The sequence below is a fragment of the Colletotrichum karsti genome (assembly GCF_011947395.1).
Source record: "Colletotrichum karsti strain CkLH20 chromosome Unknown Scaffold94, whole genome shotgun sequence".
Classification (NCBI taxonomy): domain Eukaryota; kingdom Fungi; phylum Ascomycota; class Sordariomycetes; order Glomerellales; family Glomerellaceae; genus Colletotrichum; species Colletotrichum karsti.
This window is the reverse complement of record NW_024065994.1, coordinates 5,708-30,485: the sequence shown is the minus strand read 5'-3', so window position 1 is coordinate 30,485 and position 24,778 is coordinate 5,708. Positions and strand designations below refer to the sequence as shown.

The following is a 24,778-nucleotide window of genomic DNA, read 5'->3' as shown; positions in this document are numbered from 1 at the left end:
CATTAGGGTCTTAAAATAGAGACTTTAGGGTGGACTTAAAGCCCTAGAAGCTACTAAAAATATCTCTAACTTTAGTAGAATAATAGTTAAGTATTTCTTTATTAAGGTACTCTTTAAGGAAGGGTTTAAACTACTAGAGGGCTTATCCCTTAAGGAAGGTAGATATATAGATAACCTTTTTAGTTTTATTTTTAAAGTTATTATAATAGAAATTCTAGTAGTTCTTAATTTAGATAAGGAATCCCTTAAGCTATCCTAGGGATCTATTAAAAGAATTAAGAGGGTTAAGTTAAAGCTTCTTTTATCCTTTCCTAATAGGGGTAGTAATAATATTAATAGTAGCTTAAAGAGTATAGTTCTACTATTTAAGTTCCTAGGTATACTAGTTAGATAGGTATATAGTAGCCTAAAGTTCTTTAGTAGTATAGGCGTTAGTATTAAATATTTCCTATATCTATTAGATATTATAGTTAGCTTATATAAGCTATTCCTTAAGCGTATTATTATTATTACTATTATTATTATCTTTTATTCTCTAATCCCTAAGTTCTTAAGTAAGGTTCTTTTTAATAGGGGCCTTCCTAGCGCTAGAGGAGGATCTAGTGCTAGGGGTCTTTCTAGAGAGTTATAAAGATATTATAATACTATTAGTAGTTTTTAAAGGGTAACTTATTAAATAGGAGTAATTAAAGTATTATAGCTAGCTAACTAATAGTAGGTTTATATTAATAGTAAGTTAGGGATTAAAAACTATAAATAATAATTAGTTATTTTATAGGTCTAGTTAAGTAATTATAGGTCTTTAAAGGTCTTAGTAATTAGTTAAGGCCTTAATAAGAGTTATAAAATAATTATTACTTAGGTATAGCTAAAAGTATTATAAGTAATAATTATAAGTTAATTACTAAAGAGCTATAGAAGTTTATCCTTAAGTGGACTTAAGTCTATCCTATATATAGGTCCTGGGTAGTCCTATTGCTGGGTGCTGTATATGCCCTGTATAGCTCCTGTATCCTTGGTATATAGCTTCTGTCTTTCTGGAATATAGATGCTGTATCTTAATTATATAGATCTAATCTCTTATCTTATTATTACGTAACCTATACTATAGTTCTTCCGTTCCTAAGGGATCCTTATGTATTCCCGTGATCCTGTATATAAATATGTTGTTATGACCGCCTAGTATCCTAGTGGGGCGTCCTTTGTTGGTTATGCCTAATGGGTTGTAATACTGAGCTTAAGTCCATCTTATAAATAAGTCCCAAATAGTTCCGTTGTGTTGGATAGGTAGGATAGCTCCTATCCAATATATCTATAGATAGCTAGGATAGCTTATATCCAACATATCCATTCTGCTTTTAGTCTGTGTCATTCCCGTAGTCGTCTATAGTTCTTCCGTTCCGAGGATCCCTGATCGTCCTTGTGTCACTGGGTTACATATGTCCTTCGTTAGCCGCCGAGAGCCTAGTGGGGTTGTGTTGGTAGCTTTGCCCAACAGGTCGTAACAAGTACGCCGTATCTCGACGCATTCCAACACTGAATACTAGAGTAGGTTTTCAATGGACGTTATAATCATCCTTTATGTTCAGTAGGTTAGGTTGAAAATGGCACTAAGTAGATCTGAGCTGCACCTTTAATACTCAAATTTGGTGTTTTTTTCGATAGCTTGAACTGCTAGAATTATGCTAGCCTCTTTGTTTGATGACTGTATCATTGTGGTGGATGGATATGTGTTGGAATAAAAAAAAGATGTAGCGGTCGCTGTTGAGCGATCCGCTCGCTTGTCCGATCCGCTCGCTTATCATGCACGTTATAGTTTTTGAGATTTTACGCATCAAATGTTAAAGCGGTTTAGACATAAGTGTGTTTAGAACAAAACGTCCGGCTGACTGATGAACCACGTTATAGATATGTATAACTTAGAAGTTGTCCTTTCCCGCGAATCTCTCGTTCTGCACGATCTCGACCCAATAGTTGTCAGGGTCCAGCAGGAAAGCGACGTTCTTCATGCGGCCGTCGGTGAGGCGCTTCTTCCAGTTGCACTTGAGGTCCTCGAAGCGCTGGCACGCGGCGTCGAGGTTGTCAACGGTGACGCCTGGGCCATGATTAGCTCTTGCGATGGAAAAAGTCGCCTGGATTGCTTGTCGGAAAACTCACAAATATGACCGAAGCCCTGCGGCTGGTCGTTGCCGTTGTGGTAGCTGAAGCCCTCCTCCTTCTCCGTGCCGTGGTTCCATGTGAGCTCGAGGATGCCCTCGCGCTTCGTCTGGCTCTCACCCTCTTTAAGGTCGCCATACGCCAGGAAGAAGAGCGTGAAGTCGCTCGCCTCGTTCTTGCGGATCAGCGTCATGCCCAGGACATCCTGGTAGAACTTGAGCGACTTCTTGATATCCTTGACGCGGAGCATCGTGTGGTTCTAGTTGTCGTCCCCATCAGCTATCTTCTCCTCTCACACCTTTTGTCGTCTCTTCTATACATACCATTCTGTACGTAGTCACGTCCGTCTGCTTTACCTCCGCCGTCTCCTCAATCGGCTTCTGCCCGATGATCTCAACCCAGTACTCGTCCGGGTCCAGCACAAACGCAATGTGCCGCATCTTGCCGTCCGTGAGCTTCTTCTTGAACGCGTACCCGGTGTCCTCAAGGCGCTGGCATGCCGCCTGGATGTTATCGACGCTGATGCACATGTGCCCGAACCCGCGGTGCGGCTCCACATTGCCGTTGTTGACCTTGTACTCCGGGTCCGACTCGGTGCCGTAGTTATGCGTGAGCTCGATGATGCCCTCGCGGTCGAACACGCTATTGCCCGCCGATAAGGCCTTAGGCGAGTCGTATGCCAAGAAGTACAGGTTGAACTTGGCCTCTGGCGCCTTGATCTCCTTGATGACGGACATGCCGAGCATCTCGTAGAATTTGACTTAGAAGGGTTGGTTAGTATAACGCATGAAGCACGGTGTAGGAGTGAGTGCGCACCGGAGCGCTTGGGGTCTTTCACTCGGATCCTAGTATTATTCAGTCGTGGACTGCGGGAGTGACGAAAGGAGCCTCACATCGAGTGGTTGAACTTGTAGTTCTTAACATCCGTCGTGGTGGCCATGGTTGCGGACTGACTGATTCGTCCTGTGAGCAGTTATCAGTAAATGATTGATTGCGCCAGGCCGCCAATTGAATCCGTGGCTTGCTGGAGGGCTTAGTTGTGAGTGTGTTTTGAATAAGCTTAATCCTCTGCAGGCCTCGGAGGGAGTTTATGGAAACAGGTGAGCAGGTTTGTGAGATGCAGCTGGAACAAAGTCGGGGATGAAACCTTTAGAACTGGAGCTTTTTCGGACAAAACAGTGCATGACGAACTTTCACAAGCTCCCTTATATCATCACTGCCATCCATATTTGTCAGCAGGGCGACAGCTTTTACGCCGCCGCTGGAGCCTTGCCCCTCATGCTGTATCTCCGGCCCCCCGAGGCCCCTCCAACCCCACTAACGTCAATATTTCGAGGATCCCTGATTTTCCTTATATCACTGAGTCACATATGTTTTGTGTTAGTTGCTGAGAACCTGGCGGGGTCGTGTTGGTAGCTAAGCCCAACGGGTCGTAACAGGTATGTAAAGAAGGATAGTTAGAAGGTGCGTCTAGTCTGCCGGAGAAGTTTTGGGAACGCGTTAAGGTTTCACATCTAGATAGACGGAAACCAGAGGAGGAGTTAGTGGTGATAGCTAACCGCGGACCTTAGGGAACAGCCAATCATTATGCGTAGCATAGTGTGTCTGAACGCATTCCAATACTGAATACTAAATTAGGCTTATTTAAGAATCACCTAATAATAAGTCCTAGGATACGCTCTCTGATGAGCTTAGGATTCGAAGCCACCTGGGGTTTATTTAACGATCACTCTGTTTACAATAAAGTGATGAATCCTAGACTAAAGAAGCCCTATGTGGCTTCTCAGTTCCTTACGAGGTTACTACTTGCACCTGGGAAACTACTGTGACTTCCCGTCCAGTTGGTACACCCAGGCCTTGCTCGGCGCCAACGTCCCCTGAATGAGATTCTCCCACGCTCCCTCAACCCCACCAGATCCAGAAACTCCATCGCCCTTGACCAACTCAAGGTCACCAAGATACTTCTCCTCAACTGCACTATTAAAAGCCTTCTCATTCTCCTCGAAGAACTTCTGCCCGCCCTCTGTAGCAAACCCGATATCAATGACGAATGTCGTGTTGAGCTCAACAGTAGAGCGAGACTGCCGCTTTGACCCTAGGAGAGCGACCAACTCATCGGCAGTCCCCATCTTCGGTTCAACTCCGATCATGACCAGCGTAGTTTGCGTCTCAGGCAGTGCCTCTGAAAGTGCCTCAACGAAGCGCTCAGTGGTAGCTAGAGGTGCGCCGTGATCAAGAACCACGACACGCTTCGGCTCGAACTTTCCGATCCACGCAACGGTCTCTCCAGCGGTCAGGCCATCGTAGCTGACGGAATTAACCTCAAACGGGGCCTGTGGCGCAGGCTCCAGGACTTTGGGTGACGACGTCGCGCACAGTAGGGCAAGCGGGCCATTAACGCCCGGCTTGCGGTTCCGCGTGAAGTTCCAGGTGGAGCTCCTCCCAGTCCTGCTCGACGCCGAGAGGTTCACAAGCACAGCGGCGCTAAGGTCCCCATCGCTATCCGTCCATTCCCCGCCGTATACGCCGAACGGGTGTGCTGGCTTGTACTCCGTCGGGAAGCAGAAGCGGTTGAGTACGTAACCGGCGTTCCAGATGGAATAGGCGTTGGCGAAGAGGGCCCTGGAGTCGTCGGACCGCGCTGTCTCGTCGACAAGGCTATACTCGTTGTACATGCTGCCGAGTGCTTGCCGGTGCTCGCTTACCTCACGGAAGCGAGTTTTGGGATCGTGGGTCGCTAGCTTAAGGTCGACTATATGGGACGAGGTCGGCCAGAAGCCGTACAGGAGGCTGCCGGCCGGGAGAGAGTCGACGTTGGACTCGAGCGCCCTGCCGAAGCCCCACGCCGGGACAATGCCCCACTCGTCCTTGTTGTTGTATGGGGCTGGGGCATCAGCAGGGACGGGCCACGTAGACCACCAGTGCACGAAGTCTCCAAGCTTAGCGTAGGTGAGGTTGTTGGATGTTATTGCGACGAGGGATGAGCGGGCTCGGATAGAGGAGGGTGCCAGTGCTGGAAGGGAGATATTGACTGGAACGACCTCATGCTGGGCGAGGTCCTTCTTGGATACGACGTGGATTGCGCTTGCCATGTTTAACTTCTTTGAGAGTGATCGATGCGCTAGTTTGAATGTGGGACATAGACTAACTTCCAAATCCAATGGGGGGGAAAGATGCGATTTATGCGCGTTTCAATTGAGGCTTAATGAGTAGGTTTCCTCGTCTATAGTTGGTCATGCAGTTAGCGGGGCTAATTATCAATCAACTGCTGGAGGCCTAAACTTCTCAACCCGTTTTCGCTTAGTAATCAATTTTTTTTTTTTCAATTAGTAAATAGCTATGAATGTTGCGGCTTCTAGACAGCTCAATCGGACTGGAGAAGATCTGGGCCTAACAGCTTACAAACGATGAGATGAAAGTGCCTGAGAGCGGGCGACGAGCCGTGTTTTGTTGCAAGTCGTCACCACTCGCCAGTCGCCAGGCTGTAACAAAACGCGCGGAGTAAGCAACCTCACAGAATGCACAGGTCCCTGTGGGGCGCTTACTCATGCGATAAAGCCGCGGTATGATAAGCAATCCTGCCGTTCTATTCCGCTTCATACGAGTGATGAATAACAGGACCCCGTTGTTTCGCCAGCGATCTCCAGGCTTCAAAGGCCTTGCTAGGTGTATACGCAGTAGTCGAGGTACGCAGGCCCCAACAGGAGGCGTGAGGGATATGGGTAGGGGTAGGATCATGGCTTGAGGTGGATAACCCATCATAGGCAGTAGGGGAGCCCGCAGCTGCCTGTGAGGCCATCGTGGGCCGAGATAGTAGTAGATAGCACTAGAAGTCTCCATTCCCTGTCCAGGCTGCGGGAAATGATGCAGGATAGCCTATGGTAGGGCTAGTTCAGGGAGGCAGGTGAGGGAGGCGTGTGTCCCAAGTTGGGTGTATCGGTCCCTGCTTCTACCAGCGTGGATGTTTATCGCGCAAGCGTTGCTTAGCAAGCCGCTTTACCCCTGATAAAGTATGTAGTTGACCTCATGGAGCTAGGAGAGTTGCGCCCTCTGTACCCAGCTAGTCTGTCTCCTCATTGCCTTTGATCCCCTGGTGCCCTTGGGCCCAGGGCTTGTACATTGTACCGTGCCACCGTAGAAACATGAATTGAACCGCCCATCAAGCATCTGAGGGTAATGATTAGGCATTCTGATGTTCGTAAGATGGCGCTTGCGCTTACACTTACACCTTGGACAAACGGTACTGCCTCCACTATAGTCACACGAGTCCGTCATTAGCCCCAGGCGTTTGAGGTTGGAATCCGGGTTTTCGCGGTTGAGACCCGTTTTTATTGTGGTCCGGCCCGCAATAAAGACGCCGGCCAAAGCCGATTTATAATCAAGCATCAACTCAACAGCACAAAGCCGTCAGACGGTCTAGCCTCTATGAAGTAGTTCTAATGAGGGAAAACGGACGACAAACTTAGGGAGATAGGTAAATGTTTACTATTTATTATCGCCTATTTTGCTATTGCCCTGATCTAGTTTTAAATCATCTTCTTTTGGGAAGAATATACTTGAAAGTAATCGTTTTTACCACAATCTATGATGGCCGCAAAACAGTGTGAGGCTCTTGTTACTGAGGTCCTGAGTACAGGATTGCCGACTATCGTTAAGAAGGCGATTCCCGTACCTCAGCCGGCTCCCAATCAGGCCTTGGTGAAAGTTTTATACGCCGCCCAGAACCCGACAGATGGTTAGATATCCTAGACCTCAATTGGCACGCATTGACTTGAAATATTGACACGAGCAACAGTTCAAGCGCTGGACAGAAATGCCTTTGGCGAAGGCGCAGTCCTTGGCTGTGACTTCGTTGGCACGGTTGAGGAAAGTGGCAATCAGGCGCGAAAGCTTAAGAGAGGAGATTTGGTAGCCGGTTTCATCTGGGGCGGTAGGTCTGCGTCAATCCCACGGTCGGAGTTGGGCTGACATTGTTTCCACCACAGGCGAGATCAAAGGCCTCGGAGGTTACAGCGAGTACACTTTGGCGGACAACAACATTAGCTTCCGTCTTCCCAAGAACATTACTCCTGAAGAGGCTGCCACACTGCCACTGGCATCGATGACGGCTTGGCTCGCCCTCTTCTCCAAAGATTGCCTGGCCATTCCCAGAGACAGCGGAGAAAAGGCGTCAGTTTTGATCTGGGGTGGAAGCTGTAGGTGATCTCGGAATTTAGCTATAACGGCCTGCACTGACTGGTTCTATAGCAAGCGTCGGCCTGTATGCGATCCAGATCGCAGCTCTGCACGGCTTCGAGGTGGTCACAACTTGCAGCGCCCGTCACTTTGATTTGGTGAAGCGTCTGGGTGCTACGCACGCATTTGACTATCATGATGATGACGTTATAGACTCAATCAAGAAGGCGGTGTCGGGTATCAAGTACGCATTTGACACTATCGGGAATAAGACCTCATCTGGTCTAGCCTCGCGAGCTATCGACGAGAATGGCGGTGGTTTGTGTACTGTGAGGCCGGGGAAGGCAAACATTGACGGAGTCACAAAGCAGACCAAGGTGTCCGATGTGTTCGTCTTCACTGCCTTCCTGAAAGAACACCGCTACGGGAAGTTCCATTGGCCCGTAAGTCATCATTGTTATTGCTTCTGCGATCTAGATAATGTTATTGACTGTGATTAGGCACATGAGGAGGACCATAAGCTTGGAACTGAGTTCTTTGAGAAGCTTCCTGGCTGGGTTGAGGATGGAAAGATCAGGCCCTCTAGGCCTAATGTTATTCCTGGTGGTCTTGATGGCGTGATGAAAGGATTCCAGGAGTACCGAGATGGAAATATCTCAGCTACTAAGCTCATCTATAAGCTAAACTAAGCATTCTTTCAAAAGACTTTCAGACTTTCTTAAGTTGAATATAGTATATCCTATCTAAAAAGGCTAGCTTTATTGTAGCATTAGGCGCATTGTGTTTACTTAGAGCGCACTACAGACGAGCGAGTTGCGCACCCAATCACAGCTACCTCACAAATAGAGCCAAGAAGCAACACCAAAAACACTAAATTAAACTATAACTACCACCTGTCCATCAACGCCATCAAGGCAGCTGTCGCAGCCTGGGATTACGGCCGCCTTCGCAAGCGTGTCTCGTCTCGTACGATACCATCGCCGGCAGCTGCGCTTCATTACAGGCTTCACGGTGCCCTCCAACAATGTTAAAGCAGACGCCTCACTAACTCTATCTATTCAATCAATAAGCCCGCAACGCCGTCTCATACATCAACCACCTCGCCAGCCTCAGCGTCACACCTTACGTGGTCTTTCACGCCGAGAGCAACTTCTATGACATCAGCAATGCGCCGATCATGGACACCACTAGGAACCGCAATCCGGATGCCTCTTCTTAGCACTTCATATGTCTAGGACAATTTCTGGGTTAGGGTTTAGTGTTAGGGTTTGCCCAAGAAGAGTAGCATTAAGTGGAAGAAAGAAGATATGCCAATCTTCATGGCCCCCTAGTTTATTAACGACGTCACCCGTGATGCTTCTTACCTTGTCGACGCGTGCACACTGAAGGAAAATACTGTTGAAGGACAATACTGACGAAGGATCTCGGTTTGCGTACGGTTATAGAAAACCTCTCTGGGTCCGAAAGCCTGTGACGCAGCATTTGCGTTTCAGCTACTCACTTATACAAATCGCGTTGCGCGACGGACGGCATGGCCGGACCAGAGATGCGAGAAAGGAGCCAGTGAGAGGGCTGAGAATGGAGAGAAGGACAAGAAACTGCACAACTGAGCTTCACTAGGCTTATGTACGCGCGATGGTGTTCCGAAGATCAGCATAATCATAGCCGAACTAAATATATTACTATGAACCCTCAGCGTCGCCGAGTCATCATGTCTCTCCAGTTGGAAAGCTCTTAGTGAAGGAGACCGCTGCCAGCCGTCAAGTTCAGTCCCACGGACAGGTTGCCAAGAACCGAAGCGCCGAGCCAGTTGCCAATATGGGAGTTCACGGCCTCGATCGACTCCCACATCACAAAGTGGCCTCCAGTTACCGAGTGGCGGGTGAGGCTGTCGAAGTACGTCTCCATCCCCTCCGACAGCGCAGGAGGCAAGGCCGGATCCTGCAAGCCACTGACGAACAGGGCCGGCTGCGGGAACTTGGCCGTCCACGTGGCATTGGTGGTCGGGAACAGCACCAACTCATCTTTCCAATTAGGCTCACTGATACGATACCAGTTGAGCGTCCTGTTAAATGGGTCGGCTGAGTAGTTCTCAACGTAGAAGGCCATCTCCTCGGGGGTCAGGAACGGCGAGTCCTCGGTGACCTGGTCGAGCAGCTCGAACTCGAGCCCATCACCGGTCGTGTTGAAGGCCGATACGCCGTTGGGCAGAGTGACACCGTAGGCGGTGTTGAGGATCTGGCGCACGCGCGTGGCGTTCTGCGGCAACCCGATGTATTCCTGGACCACGTCGGAACGGAATTGCAGCTGGTAGCGCAGCGAGGGCAGCGCGGCGGCTTCGTCGACATAAGTAAGGCTCGGCGGGGTGAAGGGTGTGCTGAGGACGAAGAAGGCAGAGATCAGCTCAGGGTGCCATAAAGCGGCACGGTAGGCAACGGCACCTCCCCAGTCGTGTCCGCCAAGGACGATGCGGGAGAGACCGAGGTGCTTCGCAAGGGCAGCGACGTCGTCAGCAGCACGCTTATAGGTGCTGAATTGAAAGAGTAAGCATCAACTTCTCAACAAGGGAGTGTCTAGGCCTTGAACTCACTAAAACTCCACCTCTTCCGGGGCATCAGTGCCACCGTAGCCCATCATGTCAGGAGCGACGACCCGGAGGCCCTTGGAGAGAAGGAGCGGAATCTGGTTACGCCATCCCAGGGACAAATCGGGCCATCCGTGGAGGAGGAAGATCGTGCCGACAACGTCACACGAAGCCGGCTCTGCGATGAGGTAGTTGTACGTGACGCCGTTCAACTTGGCGGTATGGTACTTGACCACAGGGTTTTTTCGAATCACAGCGGGCATTGTGGCGGACTTAGAAAGAGTGTTTGCCTAAGACGTGACTGCGATGTTGAGTACAGATGAGATAAACTCACATTGGACGAGGGTTTCCTGTGCACTATATACAAAGACCACCAGGCAGGCCACTATAATTCCTCAGCTGACTCCTTTTGCATTGGTAATAAAGCTTGGCCGAAAAACATCGTACCTCGATAGCATCTACGGATACTCTGGGCCCAAAATCCGTTTACTTCAAGATTACCAAGATGTTGCTGCCCCTTTTCTGCTGTGCTACTTGTGAAGCGGCATGGGAAGAACGTTCTCACTCAATACCCAGAAGCAGCTAGGAACTACGGCGACAGGGCGAAGACAGCCCGGGCCAATTACGGCAGCGCTCGTCCTGCCGTTCCCCATGTTCGACGTCCCACGGGGCCAATCATAGCAGCGCCCACACCGTTGCAATTAATTCAGTTTACTGCTCAAGATTGGCCTAATTACTACATCGCAGGCCAATGCTTAATCAATTACGACTGACTAATATTAAATTGGTAAACATTTTATTTTAGTTGGGGCCATCCAGGACTCCTGGGCATTGCGGGCTGGGGTCAGTAGGCGAGGGGGAGGGCCCAGGCCCAAGCGGGCTTTCACCGCAGGGCCTATAGGGCCTCTAGGACCAAGTCAAGGTGGGCTTTCGTGACCGGGCTTACTTACGTTTAGTTTACACTTGGCAGCTGGCGCGCACCAGTTCTTAACACACGCCAACTGTATTATGAAGCTTTCTCTAGTAGCGGTATCTCAGTTGAACTCACTCCATTGTAAGCGTTTAAAGTAAATAGTCGCGGTCGCTCTGCCTTAATCGTCGTCACAGCGGAAAGTCGGGGCGTAGGCGACTGCCAGTCCGCCTAGAAGGGACTGCGCTGCGAGAACAAGAAACGATTCAAGTTCGGGTCGGACCTTAATGCGTCAGGCCTTACTACCAGGGTCTTATTGGACACATAAGAACCAGAGTCTGTGTGGTATCTACGCAAAGGGTGGCAGAGCTCCCATTTTCGCTAATAGAATGAAAACGTCAGCTTGCTCTATCTTTCCTTGGTCTCGTACAGGATTCAGTAAGGCAGCAACTTGCTATTCCACCATCGTACTGAAGCCTGTAGGGGCCTTGGCAGAAGGATGCTGCTTCGCCAGGCCGCAAACACTGGCCGGAACCAATTTGATACCCGTCTGGTGTGCTTTGTAACCAACAAAGTTTGTAAGCAACTGAATTTGTGCGGCTGTGGAGGTGAGAGTGTTTTTCGTACCGATAGAGCAGTGGGCTGTCTTTTAAACCTCGTAACTGTCAGTGGATGAGCGCGACGTCGATCGGCAGCCTGCCGACGGGCTGAAGATCTTGGGCACAGAGGTCTGTGCGTTCAAATTCCGGTCGTCCGGATTGACAACGAATCCTGTAGGTTAAGTTCCGGAAGCATAGAGAGGGGACGTATCTATCTACGCTTTCACACCGTCCAGCAATGCGGCAGCAGTTGGGAACCCGTACAGGCATAGGTCACATCATTAGAAATATGTGATTTAAAATGCAGCCCTTCTTTCACCAGCTGTTACAGCACTGACGTCACATTTTGCAAGTCTCTATAGTAATGAAATTTCTTTGCATTGCAGCACGTGGCGCAGTTAAGATGAACTCCTGTCAACTGCAGTGTTCTTGGTAGAATCAAGTTCGGCAACTTGTCTCTATCGTATCTGTCCCAGAATATAAGTAGGCTGGGCCATATTCGTACTCTCCATTGGTAACACGTCAACGAAATCTAGACGCAATCCTTCATCGAAGTCCCACCCATTACCCCGTCACAATCCGACATCATGCGCGCCTCCTCACTACTCGCCTTGGGCGCTGCCTTGACCGCACGCGCCGAAAGCCTTGTGCCTTGTCAGGAATCGTCAACCCCCTGCTGCCCGCCTCGCTCCGCAACCCCGGAGCAGCAGAGGGCGATCCTCGATGAATTCATCCAAGCCTTCTACAAAGAGAGGAATGCCACGAAAGCTATGCTCGGCCACGTTGCGGAAGACTACATCCAGCACAACCCTGATATCCTCTCTGGCCGTCAAAACTCTCTCAACGCTCTCTCTCAGTTTCTATCGCCCAGCAACGTCAACTACACGATCATGAACACGGGCTTCGACGATAATATCGCGTATATCCATTACCGAATGGACGTTGTTGGAGCTACGGAACCCTCCGCTGTTGTTGATGTCTTCAGATTTGACGGCACTTGCATCACGGAACACTGGGATGTGGCACAGCAACGACCTGCAAACGCCATCAATCCCATTGCAATGTTTTGATTCTGAGCGCGAAGCGTAGCGGTCGTAACGCCGCGGACGGTGTCCGGCCAATGCGGGCGTACGTCACGGATGCGCGGCGCATGGGGCTGAATGCGAGGTCACTGGCCGCAAAAGTACAATCGCGTCACATACGAGTAACTGCTGCATAGTATATATAGAGGGGCTGCTATTGCTGTACGTAGGCTTTTAGAATGGAAACGTGGGCCCATCATATCATTACCCTCGCTAGTTGTGTTTGATTGGCGGTAGTAGAAGAATGATGATGTGTAATGTGTTGTTCTTGTGTTTTCAGAGTCTTCCACAATAGAAGTGTAAGGGGCTGGCCCAGTGTTTGTTCAACAGTATGGGTGCCGTCGATTGACTATTCTAAGCTGAAGAGATGTTTACAGGAGTGGGTGTCTAGCGGCGGTGAAGCGTATCGGGTTGAGCGGTGTGCTTCGGCAGAATGGTGGATCTAATGGGGCCGAGGATCGGGACAGCTGCTCCGGCAAAGCCGGAGATCTCAACCGGGCTCTAGCCCGTGACAGCCTCGCGGTCCCCATAAGACCGCTGCCTCCCATCGGCACGTATGTGGATCAGTCGCCGGGCTGGGTGGGCCCAGGCGCGGGACGGGATGAATTTTTTTTTACGGCCCGGAACACCACTGGTACACCCACATGATGACAAGATAAGCGCACTACGTATCCAGCGACCTACCTAATGATTGATTTGCAGTGGCAATCGCCAACATGGCCTGCTGGCGAAATGGCATTGCGTCAGATTTCGGCTTTCTAGTCATACTCTGAAGATTGCAGGTACGAGTCCTGCGTAGGTCGTGTGTTTATTATTGGAATTATTGTTTTTTTGCTTCTCTAAGTATCAATCTGCGGCGTGTGGGAGCAACCAAGAACTTTCCCCGCTACCCCACCTGCAACGGCACGGAACTCATCCCGCACGACTTTTTCTTCCGAACTGCTGCTTGGATGTCTCTCGTCCCGCTTCATTTCCAGTGAACGCTTGTTCATCTCGGACTGACTGGGGTTGGTGAAGGCAATTCAGTCCGAATCTGATAGCGGCAACGACGGCGTCAGCAAGAGTGTCAACAACCCGAAAAGCATCCTGTCCGAAGCAGCTGTTCTTCGACTGACTGTTCGACGCTAAAGAGCAAACGTGTAGAAGAGCCAGCCAGCCGGCGTCAGTGTGTTGAACTCGTAGACCCATAAGAAATTCAATATGATATTGATTAGCGTCTTGCAGCAGTTAATAGTGACCACTAATCGCACTACTCATTGAAGACGTCTACGAATGCTTGCTTCGCGGTTTCTCCTCGAACGCAATGTCTTGAATTGATTCCCGCTGCAGTCCAGGTCCCGTGGCTGGAGGCCGGTCAACCAGCCCCACATCATCGGCATGGTCCCATGAAACCCGGACCGATCTGGATACAAATAGCCGAAAGAGCCTGCGAAAGCAATGCAAAGGCAGGCCGCTATGCCCCATAATGCATTGTCAGCTGCAGGTGTTGTGAGTGGTTTGAATCTTTGATTGGCATCGAGAGAAATAATAACACGCATCAGCGCCTGGTCACTGGGACCGGTCGCTGCTTAAGATCACATCCTATTTATCAGCACGAGAAGCGAGGTACTTATTACACAGTTAAAAAGTTGTCGATGGCTGCATGTAACTTATTGAGATTGGATGGCTTGACGCTGCTAAGTGTATGCCTTATAGGGTGCTAAAAGATTTCAATTGAGAAATTCAATTGGGTTGAAGCGTGATCGACGTCGCAGTGTGATTGCGCAGCCTCTCATGAAGCTAGAGGTTTGTGGTGGCGATGAGGCATTTTTGGGTGTCCCATATGTGGGTGTGGGACGTTAGCGAAGAGAATGGGAAGATGGCCCATCGTCCTACCCCATGGCACCTGATCAGCCAGAGAGGTGTTCTGGAGTCGTAGAACTTGTTGAACGAAGCTATCTTGAAAGTAGAGGGCGCGGACGGCCCCGGCGCGGTCGGGTTAGGGGTAAAGAAAGGAAGGGGGATGATGGGTATAGGGGGTAGGGGAGGTAGGGGAGGTAGGGATTTATTTTATAGGGGGAGGAGGAGGCAGTAGTAGTAGTAGTAGAAGTAGTAGTAGTAGAAGTAGTAGTAGTAGAAGTAGTAGTAGTAGAAGTAGTATTTATAGTAGAAGTAGTATTTATAGTAGAAGTAGTATTAGTAGTAGAAGTAGTAGTAGTAGTAGTAGTAGTAATAGATAGGTGTAGAGTAAGTTATATTATAGTCTAGAGTAGTATAGTAGTTAAAGGTAAATAAGAATTAATCTATATACTACGATATAGTAAAGAATAGAGATATGCCCCTAGGTGCAAAAGAAGTCATATGCCCCTAGGGGCAGAACAGAGATATGCCCCCAGGTGCAAAAGAAGTCATATGCCCCCAGGGGCAGAACTTCCATCTGCCCCCAGGTGCAAAACAGACATATGCCCCCAGGTGCAAAAGAAGTCATATGCCCCCAGGGGCAGAACAGACATATACCCCCAGGTGCAAAACAGATATATGCCCCTAGGTGCAAAAGAAGTCATATGCCCCCAGAGGCAGAACTTCCATCTGCCCCCAGGTGCAAAACAGACATATGCCCCCAGGTGCAGAACTTCTATCTACCCCTAGGTGTAGAAAAAAGATATGCCCCTAGGTGTAGAACTTCTATCTGCCCTCAGGTGTAGAACCTCCATATGCCCCTAGGGGCAGAACTTCCATCTGCCCCCAGGTGCAGAAAAAAGATATGCCCCTAGGTGCAGAACAGACATCTGCCCTTAGGTGTAGAACTTCTATCTGCCCCCAGGTGTAAAACAGAGATATGCCGCTAGGTGCAGAACAGACATCTGCCCTCAGGTGCAGAACCTCTATATGCCCCCAGGGGCAGAACAGAGATATGCCCCCAGGTGTAGAATAGAGATATGCCCCTAGGTGCAGAACTTCTATCTGCCCCTAGGTGCAAAAGAAGTTATATGCCCCCAGGTGCAGAACTAAGATATGCCCCCAGGTGCAAAACAGACATCTGCCCCCAGGTGCAAAACAGATATATGCCCCTAGGTGTAAACGAAGTTATATACCTCTAGGTGTAAAATAGAGATATGCCCCTAGAGCAAAACGGAGATATACATAGTTACCTTATTATGAGGAGTCTGTTTGCTGCGCGCGCGTGCGTCCAGCCTACAGGAAAGCTCCCTAAGGTAAGAACTTCATACTGTAGACTTCAGCTAAAATAAAGATATAAAAAGAGGACGTTAATAGATAATTATATAAACGCGGCATATATAGAGATTAAAGAGAAGAAGCCTTCTAATCAATATAGATAAAGAAGGATGAGAAGGAGTTATACTTAGAGCAGCAGCAGGCGTGACGGATAAGCGTAAACTAAGCATTAAGAAGAGTAAAAAGAACCCATAGAGGAAGATAGGAAGAAGAAGAAGAAGAGGAAGAAGGACGCAACCAGAACAATACTATTAATAACAAGCTATCAACAGACCAGATAGGTAGCTAAAACGCGTCATACTAAACGGGTATAGCGTCGCAAAAAGCAATACCTCACCTAACGCGTTTGGAGAGGATATACTATACAGCCATAAAATGCGTTGCATTCTTCTACTACTGATAACAATAAGGATAAGCATAGTAAGGAAGGAAGGTAGAGGAGCTATTGCGACGCATAAGAATACTACTTGAGAGGGATGAGAAGTTGGATATGTAGTGGTTTAAGGGGAGAGTGGTTAATAGTATTGGGCGCACGTGGGGCTCCTAATGAAGCGAGGGAGACTGCAGCAAAGTGAGGGAGACGGCAGCGCAGCGCACCGGCAGATATGGGGATTAGTAATTCCGCTTCCGCGCGTGATGCTTTAACTGCACCCAGCCAGCAGTCAAAGAGAGCAGCGTCAAAGGAGGCATATTGCAGAAGGCATACCACTACACTTAAGTGAGAGTAGATATATAAGTAGAACGTAATTTATAGAACGTTATTTTATTAGTTGCTAGGTTATTATATCAATCTAGTAAAGTATAGCAATATAATAAATAAAAGTGTGTAATTAAATATAAGAGTAAAAATAAAGTCAGAATAGGACGTTAAGAAGCTAAGCTTTTTCTCCCTTAATAAACTACTTACTACACAATAACAGACCAGAGCTTTCCTCACCTTTATTATTTCAACTACAGCTAGTATATACGCGCATATAAAAGGAGTGTTAACGAGCTGGGCCTAAGAGGCAGCAATTCAAACTGTAGTGAAATATAGTACGTTATGTTACTATAAACTAGTGCAGCCTGAAGCCAACTATATCGGTCTTTCCCTACTTAATAAGTGCTTTATACGTTTGATCTAGGCAATTAACTACATAGAGGGTTTGAGGATAGGTAGGAGTGCTGAGACGGGCTCTAGCCAGACTAAGATGAGGTAAATAGCTATATTACAGCTCCTCCTAGCATATAAGCTCACACAATTAAGGTGGCACAAACAAGGTCACCAATCAAGTTGAATCCTATTCACAACCCTAACGTGTTCAATAATAGACAGGGCCAGCGCTCGCTCTCAAAGCCTGCCCTCTAAGCCGGCTATAAGAACCCAGCGGCGGAGCAGACCCAACAGCGACCCACCCGGCGGCGACCCACCCGGAGGGATCGCGCGCCGTGCGCCGGTAGCCAAAGGGACCAATCAGTAGGCAGAGACCCCTACCAGCTCCTGCCCGTTAACCTGGTCGCATATAAAGCCTAGGCCAACCCACCCACCTCATCAGAACCGCAGAGGAAATCAATCATCACCGCCACAATGCCACAGACCACAACGGAGAAGAAGCGGAAGAGAAGAGCAAGGGAAGCTACTGAGGCGGCGCCCGACCGAAAGCGCCAGACGAAAGAGGATGCCTTCCTTAGCGAGAGCGAATCAGTCCGGGAGCGCGCTAGGCCCTACCTGCTCGCCGTGGCCAAGATGCCAGTCGATACGCTCGGGACGAGGTGGAGCGTCGGCAGGAACCGCCCGCTCGAGGCAGGGCACGCTCGCGAGCTGAAGGAGGTCTTCAAGAGGAGCGGTCTGGAACGCCGCGCCCCAGAACACCGCATCCTCGTGCTCTGCGGCGCCGAGGAGGTCCGCCGCATGCGAAGCGCGCAGCCAGGGAGCGACCGGGGCGGCGAGGACGACTTTCTCGGCTGGGCCGCGGTGATCGGCAGCACGCCCGAGGTGATGGCAGGCCAGCACCGCATCGAGGCCCTCCGGGCGTATGTGAAGGAGACGGGCGGGTCGGCGTCGGACCTGTAGTGGACGTGCGAGCTCTACAACCAAGGTGAACCGGTACCGCCCACGGGTAAGACGCGGCGGGAAGGCTAACGGCAGCTAGACCGCCTACCATCCGATCTCAACCTCAAGTTACGAGTCAACTGGAGGGACCTAAGCTAAGCCGACACCCACGGCTAGATCTGGACGCAGCTGGTATCAATCGGCCGCGACGCCGACGGGCCGCTCCGGCGCAGGCGTATCAACAGTAATCTTAAGCTCGTAGAGGCGCTACGGCTGGGCAGCGAGAAGGGTTTCCCAATGCGAAGGCTGGTCACGCTGTGGAACCACTAAGGATAGCGGGACATAACGACGAGATGGTACCGCATAAGGCTGGGCCTCAAGAGCTTTAGCATCTCGACGTTTGAATGGATGGCCCGGCTCTGGGTCGACGACTACTGGTTCTCGACGCTGGACACGGTGCTCCGCACCATCGAGGCCCTGCCGCTCGACGGGTGCGGCGAGCCCGGGCAGGCCGACTGGCACCAGTTAGCAACAGGTCTCAGAGGGGTCGGCCGACCACAGGACGCAGTGGAATCCTTCTTCTTTGAGGACGAGGGCGGCCGTCGCGCCCGGCGGGACCGAGGCCTACTCGCATCCCTAGACGACGTCAGATATAGCGCCGTGTGCGAGGCTATTGCGGCCGCTCCCGAGCTCGCCTTCCCCGACCTACGGCGCTTCCTCCGCACTAAGAAGACCGACGCGCAAACGGCAGTCCGTATCCTCCAGCACACCATCGCCTAGATCGACCGGGATAGCGCCGTCGCCGTTAACGAGGTACACCCTAAGACCCAGAACAAGCCATTACTACGGGAGCACCTACTAGACGCGCTCGGCAAGATCGGCCGGTCTCGCGGCGTCAAAGGCCACACCGCCTCAGCAGCGGCGGCGCAACAGCTGCAGCAGCGCGTGCTCGACTTCGTCCGGGACCACATCAACGAGTTCACCACAACGGAGGAGGCCAAGACGCTTATCAACGACAGTGTGTCACTCGTCAACAGTCCGGCCTATGCCGACCGGTTTACCCTTATCTCTTAGGCCCGCCTCCTGCGCCTTGTGAGGCGTGTCACCGACGTAGACGGCCACACACTCCGCCCGGAGTGGCAGACCGCCCACGCGACGCGCCAGAGAGGGCATCAGGAACAGGTCTCGGCGCTAGTGCGGACGTTTTGCGTAGATGTGTCCCGGCTAGCCGCCGACCGCCCCGGGCTGCGTGACGCCGCCATACGTTCAGACCTCCAACGCAAGATCGAGGCGCTCATCGTAGGCCTCCCTAACGGCGCATCAATGCCAAGCAGCCGCGCCGCCGAGCCACCACACCCTGGCTCGGGAGGCACCATCGAGGATTCCAACGCCGGCGACACCGAACCCGCAGAGGGCAGCACCAGTGGCTAAGCCGAACTGAAACCGCCGGAACCCCCAGCGGGCACACGTGGCCGTCACCGGCTCGGGTGGGACGACGTGGCCTCGTCGCTATCAACCGCCGCCCGGTTAGAGAGAGGCTCGCCGCCCTCAGAAGCCTAAGGGTCGCCAGAGCCGACGGTCGATATAGGTGGCCGCAGTGGTCACGGCGAGGGCGGCGCTAGGAAGCATCTCCCTCACTAGAAGCTGGGCACCAGGGCCGGAATGCCGACAGACCTGGGAAGGCGTCGAGGGGCTAAGATGCGGTAGGAATATAATATTAGGTCCATGCCCGGGCAAATGTAGGAGTAGGCGCCGCTCAACAGCTTTAATAAAGGGTGGGCAAGACCGACCTATAGCGAGTCCGGGATGTATAGATATAAGAACAGGGGGCCGCCCCACGTAGTCAATAACTAATCGTCCAATACGGCGCAAAATAAGAGCCCTGCGCGTCACATCATATCTACTGGGTCATCACCACCACACAAGCCGACCGGCATCTCATCTCCGCCTAACTACTAGTGTTTTACCTTTATAGTGCTATAAGGGAAAACCCAGGCGAAGACCTATAGAGCTATATATCCCGCTAGGGGTATAGCCGCCCAGGCTACTAGTCTGAGCCTATGCGGTCTCAGTAGAAACCTAGCGTAGCATTCAATCCAACGTCAAGCCAGTATATCACCTGTATCTATCCTGGGAAAAGAAAGATCGGTAGGAAATGGGACCTAGGAGGCGGCCCGCCATCTTATATTGGCGACAGCTCTACACCTGGGGGCATAACCGTAGGTCCTCTATATTAGATGCAGCATAGATCGATCCGGGCCCTAAGCTACTATAAGACGTCGTCTAGTAAAGGAGGGTTTTAGTGCCGCCGCCTCTATGCGTATGAGACTAGTAAGCAGGATGTTATAGTGAACCGGAGAGGAGCAAGGCCTCTCTCCCTTCCTAGGTATATACTACAGCTAGGAGGGTAGAGAGGCACTACTATATAGTCTATTACTAGTCGAGAGGCTGTGGAAACCTTATTAGTATTCCCTCTAGCTTATACGTTATATGTGGTTTGCTTTACTATTGCGTCCCAGTACTGCTAACCGCATACCAAGCTAGATCACATTCATACTATTGCTAGCATATCTACCGCACATAAGGAAGACGACTACCCTAACGACCTGTATGAGGACGAGCCGTCTGACGCCGACTAGCCTATGACCCTCGACCGCAACGAACTATTTGCTAACAACTAGGACCCGCCTCAACAGCAAGACAGCCGCTAGAGGTGGGCGGTAGACCACTCTTTAGGCCACCATAAGTTCCAAGGTATGTCTCCTACGCGTGAACCCGGGCCAACAGAGCTAACGCTATTTACAACGTCCTCAGCGCAGCGCTTCATCAACAAGGTGCTCAGCAGCGACTTCAAGCCGGCCAACGCCCTTAAGATCCTCCAGGAGAAGCATACAATCAATTACAGATCCCACTCAGCGGGCGGGGCGCAGGCCAAGCCAACGGACGCCTTCTTCCCACTATTCTTCCTCGACTTCCTCAGCATCATCAGCAAGCCAGGGCGTCCAATTACGAGGCGCAACGGCCCAATATTCAATAATGTAACCGTCTCTTTCCAGAAGTATAGGGCTCCTTACGGCGCGAAGCACATCGGCGGGATCCCATTCAACATCACCGGACGCACGTTTAGGATCGCCCAGGCCGCTACTAGAGAGATCTAGTTCATCGTTATGCATCCAGTTGGGGGCGAGACGGCCGATCCCGCCGGCCGGCGCGAGAGGGAGCTGGCTGGGGAACGGAGCGGGATGGCGGGCGAACTAGCGCGGCAGCTAGCAGCCTACATCACGGGCGTCTTCCAGTCACCCGAGCTGCTGGGTGAAGGGGTTGAGCCGTGCTGGCGACCCGGGGGCAGGCACAGCCAGCGCATAAGCTCCACCCGCTGGACGGCGTTCCAAGAGCTCTTTATGGACGGCTGGGCGACCTGGGCCGGCGGCCACCCCGCGGAGTCCTACTGGCGACGGCACGAGCCGGCCTTCCACGCGTACGACTATGGCGCCAACATCGAGATCGAGGTCGGTGAAAGCATATACAACCTTCCGCGCGAGAGACACGTCCACCTGGACGAGGACAGCGAGGAGGACGGGGGGTCCGACAACGAAGAAGGAGAGGAGGACGACGCCCGGCGCGGCCTCAACGGTCTCTTCATCAACGAGGGGCCGGACGGCCCTGCCGTGGAGGGAGGCGGCAGCCCCAGCAGCTCCGCCAACGGCCCACCATACCGGCAGATGATCGGGGAGAGCGAGGGGCTACAGAAGCTGATCACGGAGCTCGGCGCCCGCTTTAGGCCGGACAACATCACCGCCGTCTCATACGCCCTCGCCGTCTGCCTCCACAGCGAGTCGGGCGACTCCGAGACGCGCTGTCTCCTCGCGGACCGGAACATGCTGGGCCGCGAGTTCCCCAGCAGCAGCGACTACACCTTCTACCCGCAGGCCTTCCACCCCGCGTATGGGAACTTCTCCTCCAACCGCTCGCCGGCGTTCCTCGATTCGCTGTACACCGCTATTAGCGGGCGCGAACGGCCCCGGTAGGGTGGGGTTAGGGCTAGGAAAAAGAGGTTTAGGCTAGGAAAAGGAGGTTTAGGCGGCTAGGAAGGAAAAGGAGGTTTAGTATTAGGAATAAGCTAGGTTATAAAGTTATAGTTATAGATATTATTTTATTTACTTTAGGTATCTATAGTAGAAAGGAATATAGGGGTAGATAAGTAGGTAGATAGGTAGGTAGATTAAAAAGCTTTATTTAGAATAGAAAAGCCCCTAGGGGCTTATTAATCCTTAAGTCTATTATATTATTAAATATTAAGTAAGCCCTAGGGGGTTTTTAGATTATAGTTATTAGAGAGCTTATTTTAGGACTTATTATAAAGTGATTTATAAAGAAGCCCTAGGGGGCTTTTAGATTATAGTTATTAAGCTTATCCTAAGACTTATTATAAAGTAATTTATAAAGAAGCCCTAAGGGGCTTTTAGATTATAGTTATTAAGCCTATCCTAGAACTTATTATAAAGTAATTTATAAAGAAGCCCTAGGGGGCTTTTAGATTATAGTTATTAAGCCTATCCTAGGACTTATTATAAAGTGATTTATAAAGAAGCCTCAGGGGGCTTTTAGATTGTAGTTATTAAGCCTATCCTAGGACTTATTATAAAGTAATTTATAAAGAAGCCCTAGGGGGCTTTTAGATTGCAGTTATTAGAGAGCTTATCCTAGGACTTATAAATAATTAGATAACTAATATAGCCTCTATAATCTCTTACTTATAAAAATATAACTATTAATAGCTCTACTAGTTATAGGAGATAGAAAAGAAGTAATCTATATAGAACGTATACATAGTAGTAGATTAAATAGACCTTACTTATAGAAAGAATTATATAAAGAGATATAGAGAGCAAAAATAAAGCTTAAGCGGCTAGCCTTAGCAGGAACAGCACCTATAAGCAGCTTAGAGATATGTCTCAAATACGCCAGTTTAAAGCCTGCCCCTCTATAGAGTATATAAAGTGGTTTGTGGTTTGTTGAGGCCGTTTAGTATTAGAAACTACACGAGAGATTCTTCTTGTCTGTTCTAACTCTAGCTTATTACTGTATGGCGTGTTTGTGGGGGCTGAGTGTTTGGCTGGGCTGGCGGTGAGGGATTAAATGTGGATGAGAAAGAGAGAGGTAAATAGGTGGGAGGATAAAAGGATATATCTGGGCATCTAGCTAGCCACCTACTAATATATCTGGGTTATGAGACTTCTTTGTCTTATTATATAAGATTCTCTACTTACGTAAGATCCATTATTATCTTAAATCCCTCTAATAATTAGCATAACTTAAATAAGAAGCTGGATATATTCCTATATAATATAGAAAGTATATATAGAACTATTATTATCTTATTAGTATGGTTATATATACTAATAGTATGGAGAGATAAACGCCTTATATATATTGTAGTAGGAGAGAATAATTTAGGGGCATTATTTATTAGAACTTCTATTCTAAGAAGACTTTTAATGTTATGATAAACTTCCCTAATAAATTGATAGCAGTGTAAACCTAATATTAGTATTAGCCTAGGAACTCTTAGTCTTATTATATTACTCCTAGTATAACTATAAATAGAATAAAGGCGTAATAAAGACGCTAGAGAGTGAAAATAAGCCGTACTACCTAAAAATAATTAGTATAGATAATAAGTATAAGAAGATAAGGTGGGAACTAGACTAGAAGGGAGCGTAGCAAGAACCCTCTACTATAAACACAATATATAGATAGATAGCATAAAGACATAATGGAAGCTAAGAATATCCTTCTCTTAAGGATTTTATTAATATAGCATTAGTTATGTTATAGAATTCCCTATTTATCTAGGAGCTAGGGTTCAAGATGTCCATCTCGCAAGAACTGCAGGAATAACATAACTCCGGTCACGCCTACAGAGCCCCTAGGGGCTTTAGTGAGTAATTATAAACCAGTAGAGAACTAAATAATAGGCCTATTTGGGAAACGGAATAGTTCCTTATATAGAGATAGACGTAAAGAGCCTTATAGATGCTATCCTCTATTACTCTTACCGCTATATAGCGTATATTATTATGAGAGGTGGAGCAATAGCTAACGATGGGATGGAGAGGGGCCAGATGGAGGCGCCTATAACACCATTGTGGCCTAGCCAAAGGCAGGGTATGCGCCTGCGCGTTGAGGCCTAGGAAACGATAATTACATACTAGAAGTGAACCTACGCACCAATACAGCTAAGAACAGCAAAATAAGACACTAGATAGGAATTCTAGTAATAACGTAGTTACTTAGAATTATCTACTATATGTTATGTAAGGGAGGTATTAGAAATGTAAGTGAGATATAACTCTTATATATTAATGTTATGATGTAGTGAGTGTAAGTAAGGGTGAAATAACTTAGGAATGCTGACCAAAAATGTGACTCTAGCGGCCCTAGGTATTATTTGTAGGCGATTCTAGTAAAATTGGCCATATAAATAGCGGAAGGTGGTCTGGGCGTTGGAGCAGAATTGGTTGGACTTGGGATGGAGCTGTGATTGGGTGGTATTTAACCCTAACATACCTTCCACGACGGACTCTAGTAGAGTCCATTAAAAACCACACGTTAAAAAAAGTGGAGTCAATAAAGACATAGGGTAGAGTCCATTGAAATAACAGGGGGTAGAGTCCGTTAAGGTTTTCTATAGTAAAATCAGTCAAACCAGCATGTAATAAAAGCTGAGAGTTAGGCTAATTTAGATATCTATTTATCTTCTCTATACCACCTCATTTCAGCATTATCTACTCATAATTGTTTTTATACCTAGTTCTCGTGAGGCTGGTCTGAGCGTAGAAATAGCCAATCAGTAGATAGACGTATTGACCTCACAGCTTAGCTAATTAGACATTCCTTTCAATATTATATTACATTATTACTTCTTTCTATTTACTCACTTTCCTCCCTTATCCCCATAGCCCTAACATACCTTCCACGACGGACTCTAGTAGAGTCCATTGAAAACCACACGTTAAAAAA

At 49.3% G+C, this 24,778-nt stretch overlaps 8 protein-coding genes across 8 annotated transcripts; 5 read left to right on the top strand and 3 right to left on the bottom strand.

Moving 5' to 3' along the window:
- Nucleotides 1-1,919: 1,919 nt before the first annotated feature.
- Nucleotides 1,920-3,097, bottom strand: CkaCkLH20_13332 (lactoylglutathione lyase; the record flags this gene model as incomplete). The annotated part of the gene is made up of 5 exons (XM_038896042.1): nt 1,920-2,095; nt 2,158-2,416; nt 2,481-2,917; nt 2,974-3,002; nt 3,051-3,097. 5 exons carry the CDS (start codon nt 3,095-3,097, stop codon nt 1,920-1,922), a joined length of 948 nt encoding a protein of 315 aa, XP_038738662.1.
- Nucleotides 3,098-3,977: 880 nt separating this feature from the next.
- On the bottom strand, nt 3,978-5,249 carry CkaCkLH20_13331 (uncharacterized protein; the record flags this gene model as incomplete). The annotated part of the gene is made up of 1 exon (XM_038896041.1): nt 3,978-5,249. The coding sequence occupies one exon, from the start codon at nt 5,247-5,249 to the stop codon at nt 3,978-3,980; it is 1,272 nt and encodes a 423-aa protein (XP_038738661.1).
- A 1,492-nt stretch (nt 5,250-6,741) lies between these two features.
- On the top strand, nt 6,742-8,021 carry CkaCkLH20_13330 (uncharacterized protein; the record flags this gene model as incomplete). The annotated part of the gene is made up of 5 exons (XM_038896040.1): nt 6,742-6,892; nt 6,953-7,087; nt 7,143-7,352; nt 7,405-7,775; nt 7,833-8,021. 5 exons carry the CDS (start codon nt 6,742-6,744, stop codon nt 8,019-8,021), a joined length of 1,056 nt encoding a protein of 351 aa, XP_038738660.1.
- Nucleotides 8,022-9,066: 1,045 nt separating this feature from the next.
- On the bottom strand, nt 9,067-10,179 carry CkaCkLH20_13329 (putative epoxide hydrolase; the record flags this gene model as incomplete). Its single annotated transcript, XM_038896039.1, has 2 exons — nt 9,067-9,862; nt 9,923-10,179. 2 exons carry the CDS (start codon nt 10,177-10,179, stop codon nt 9,067-9,069), a joined length of 1,053 nt encoding a protein of 350 aa, XP_038738659.1.
- Nucleotides 10,180-12,012: 1,833 nt separating this feature from the next.
- On the top strand, nt 12,013-12,495 carry CkaCkLH20_13328 (uncharacterized protein; the record flags this gene model as incomplete). Its single annotated transcript, XM_038896038.1, has 1 exon — nt 12,013-12,495. One exon carries the CDS (start codon nt 12,013-12,015, stop codon nt 12,493-12,495), a length of 483 nt encoding a protein of 160 aa, XP_038738658.1.
- A 4,795-nt stretch (nt 12,496-17,290) lies between these two features.
- CkaCkLH20_13327 (uncharacterized protein) lies at nt 17,291-17,776 on the top strand (the record flags this gene model as incomplete). The annotated part of the gene is made up of 1 exon (XM_038896037.1): nt 17,291-17,776. One exon carries the CDS (start codon nt 17,291-17,293, stop codon nt 17,774-17,776), a length of 486 nt encoding a protein of 161 aa, XP_038738657.1.
- A 348-nt stretch (nt 17,777-18,124) lies between these two features.
- Nucleotides 18,125-19,186, top strand: CkaCkLH20_13326 (uncharacterized protein; the record flags this gene model as incomplete). Its single annotated transcript, XM_038896036.1, has 3 exons — nt 18,125-18,505; nt 18,587-18,784; nt 18,830-19,186. 3 exons carry the CDS (start codon nt 18,125-18,127, stop codon nt 19,184-19,186), a joined length of 936 nt encoding a protein of 311 aa, XP_038738656.1.
- Nucleotides 19,187-20,922: 1,736 nt separating this feature from the next.
- On the top strand, nt 20,923-21,783 carry CkaCkLH20_13325 (uncharacterized protein; the record flags this gene model as incomplete). The annotated part of the gene is made up of 1 exon (XM_038896035.1): nt 20,923-21,783. One exon carries the CDS (start codon nt 20,923-20,925, stop codon nt 21,781-21,783), a length of 861 nt encoding a protein of 286 aa, XP_038738655.1.
- Nucleotides 21,784-24,778: the final 2,995 nt, after the last annotated feature.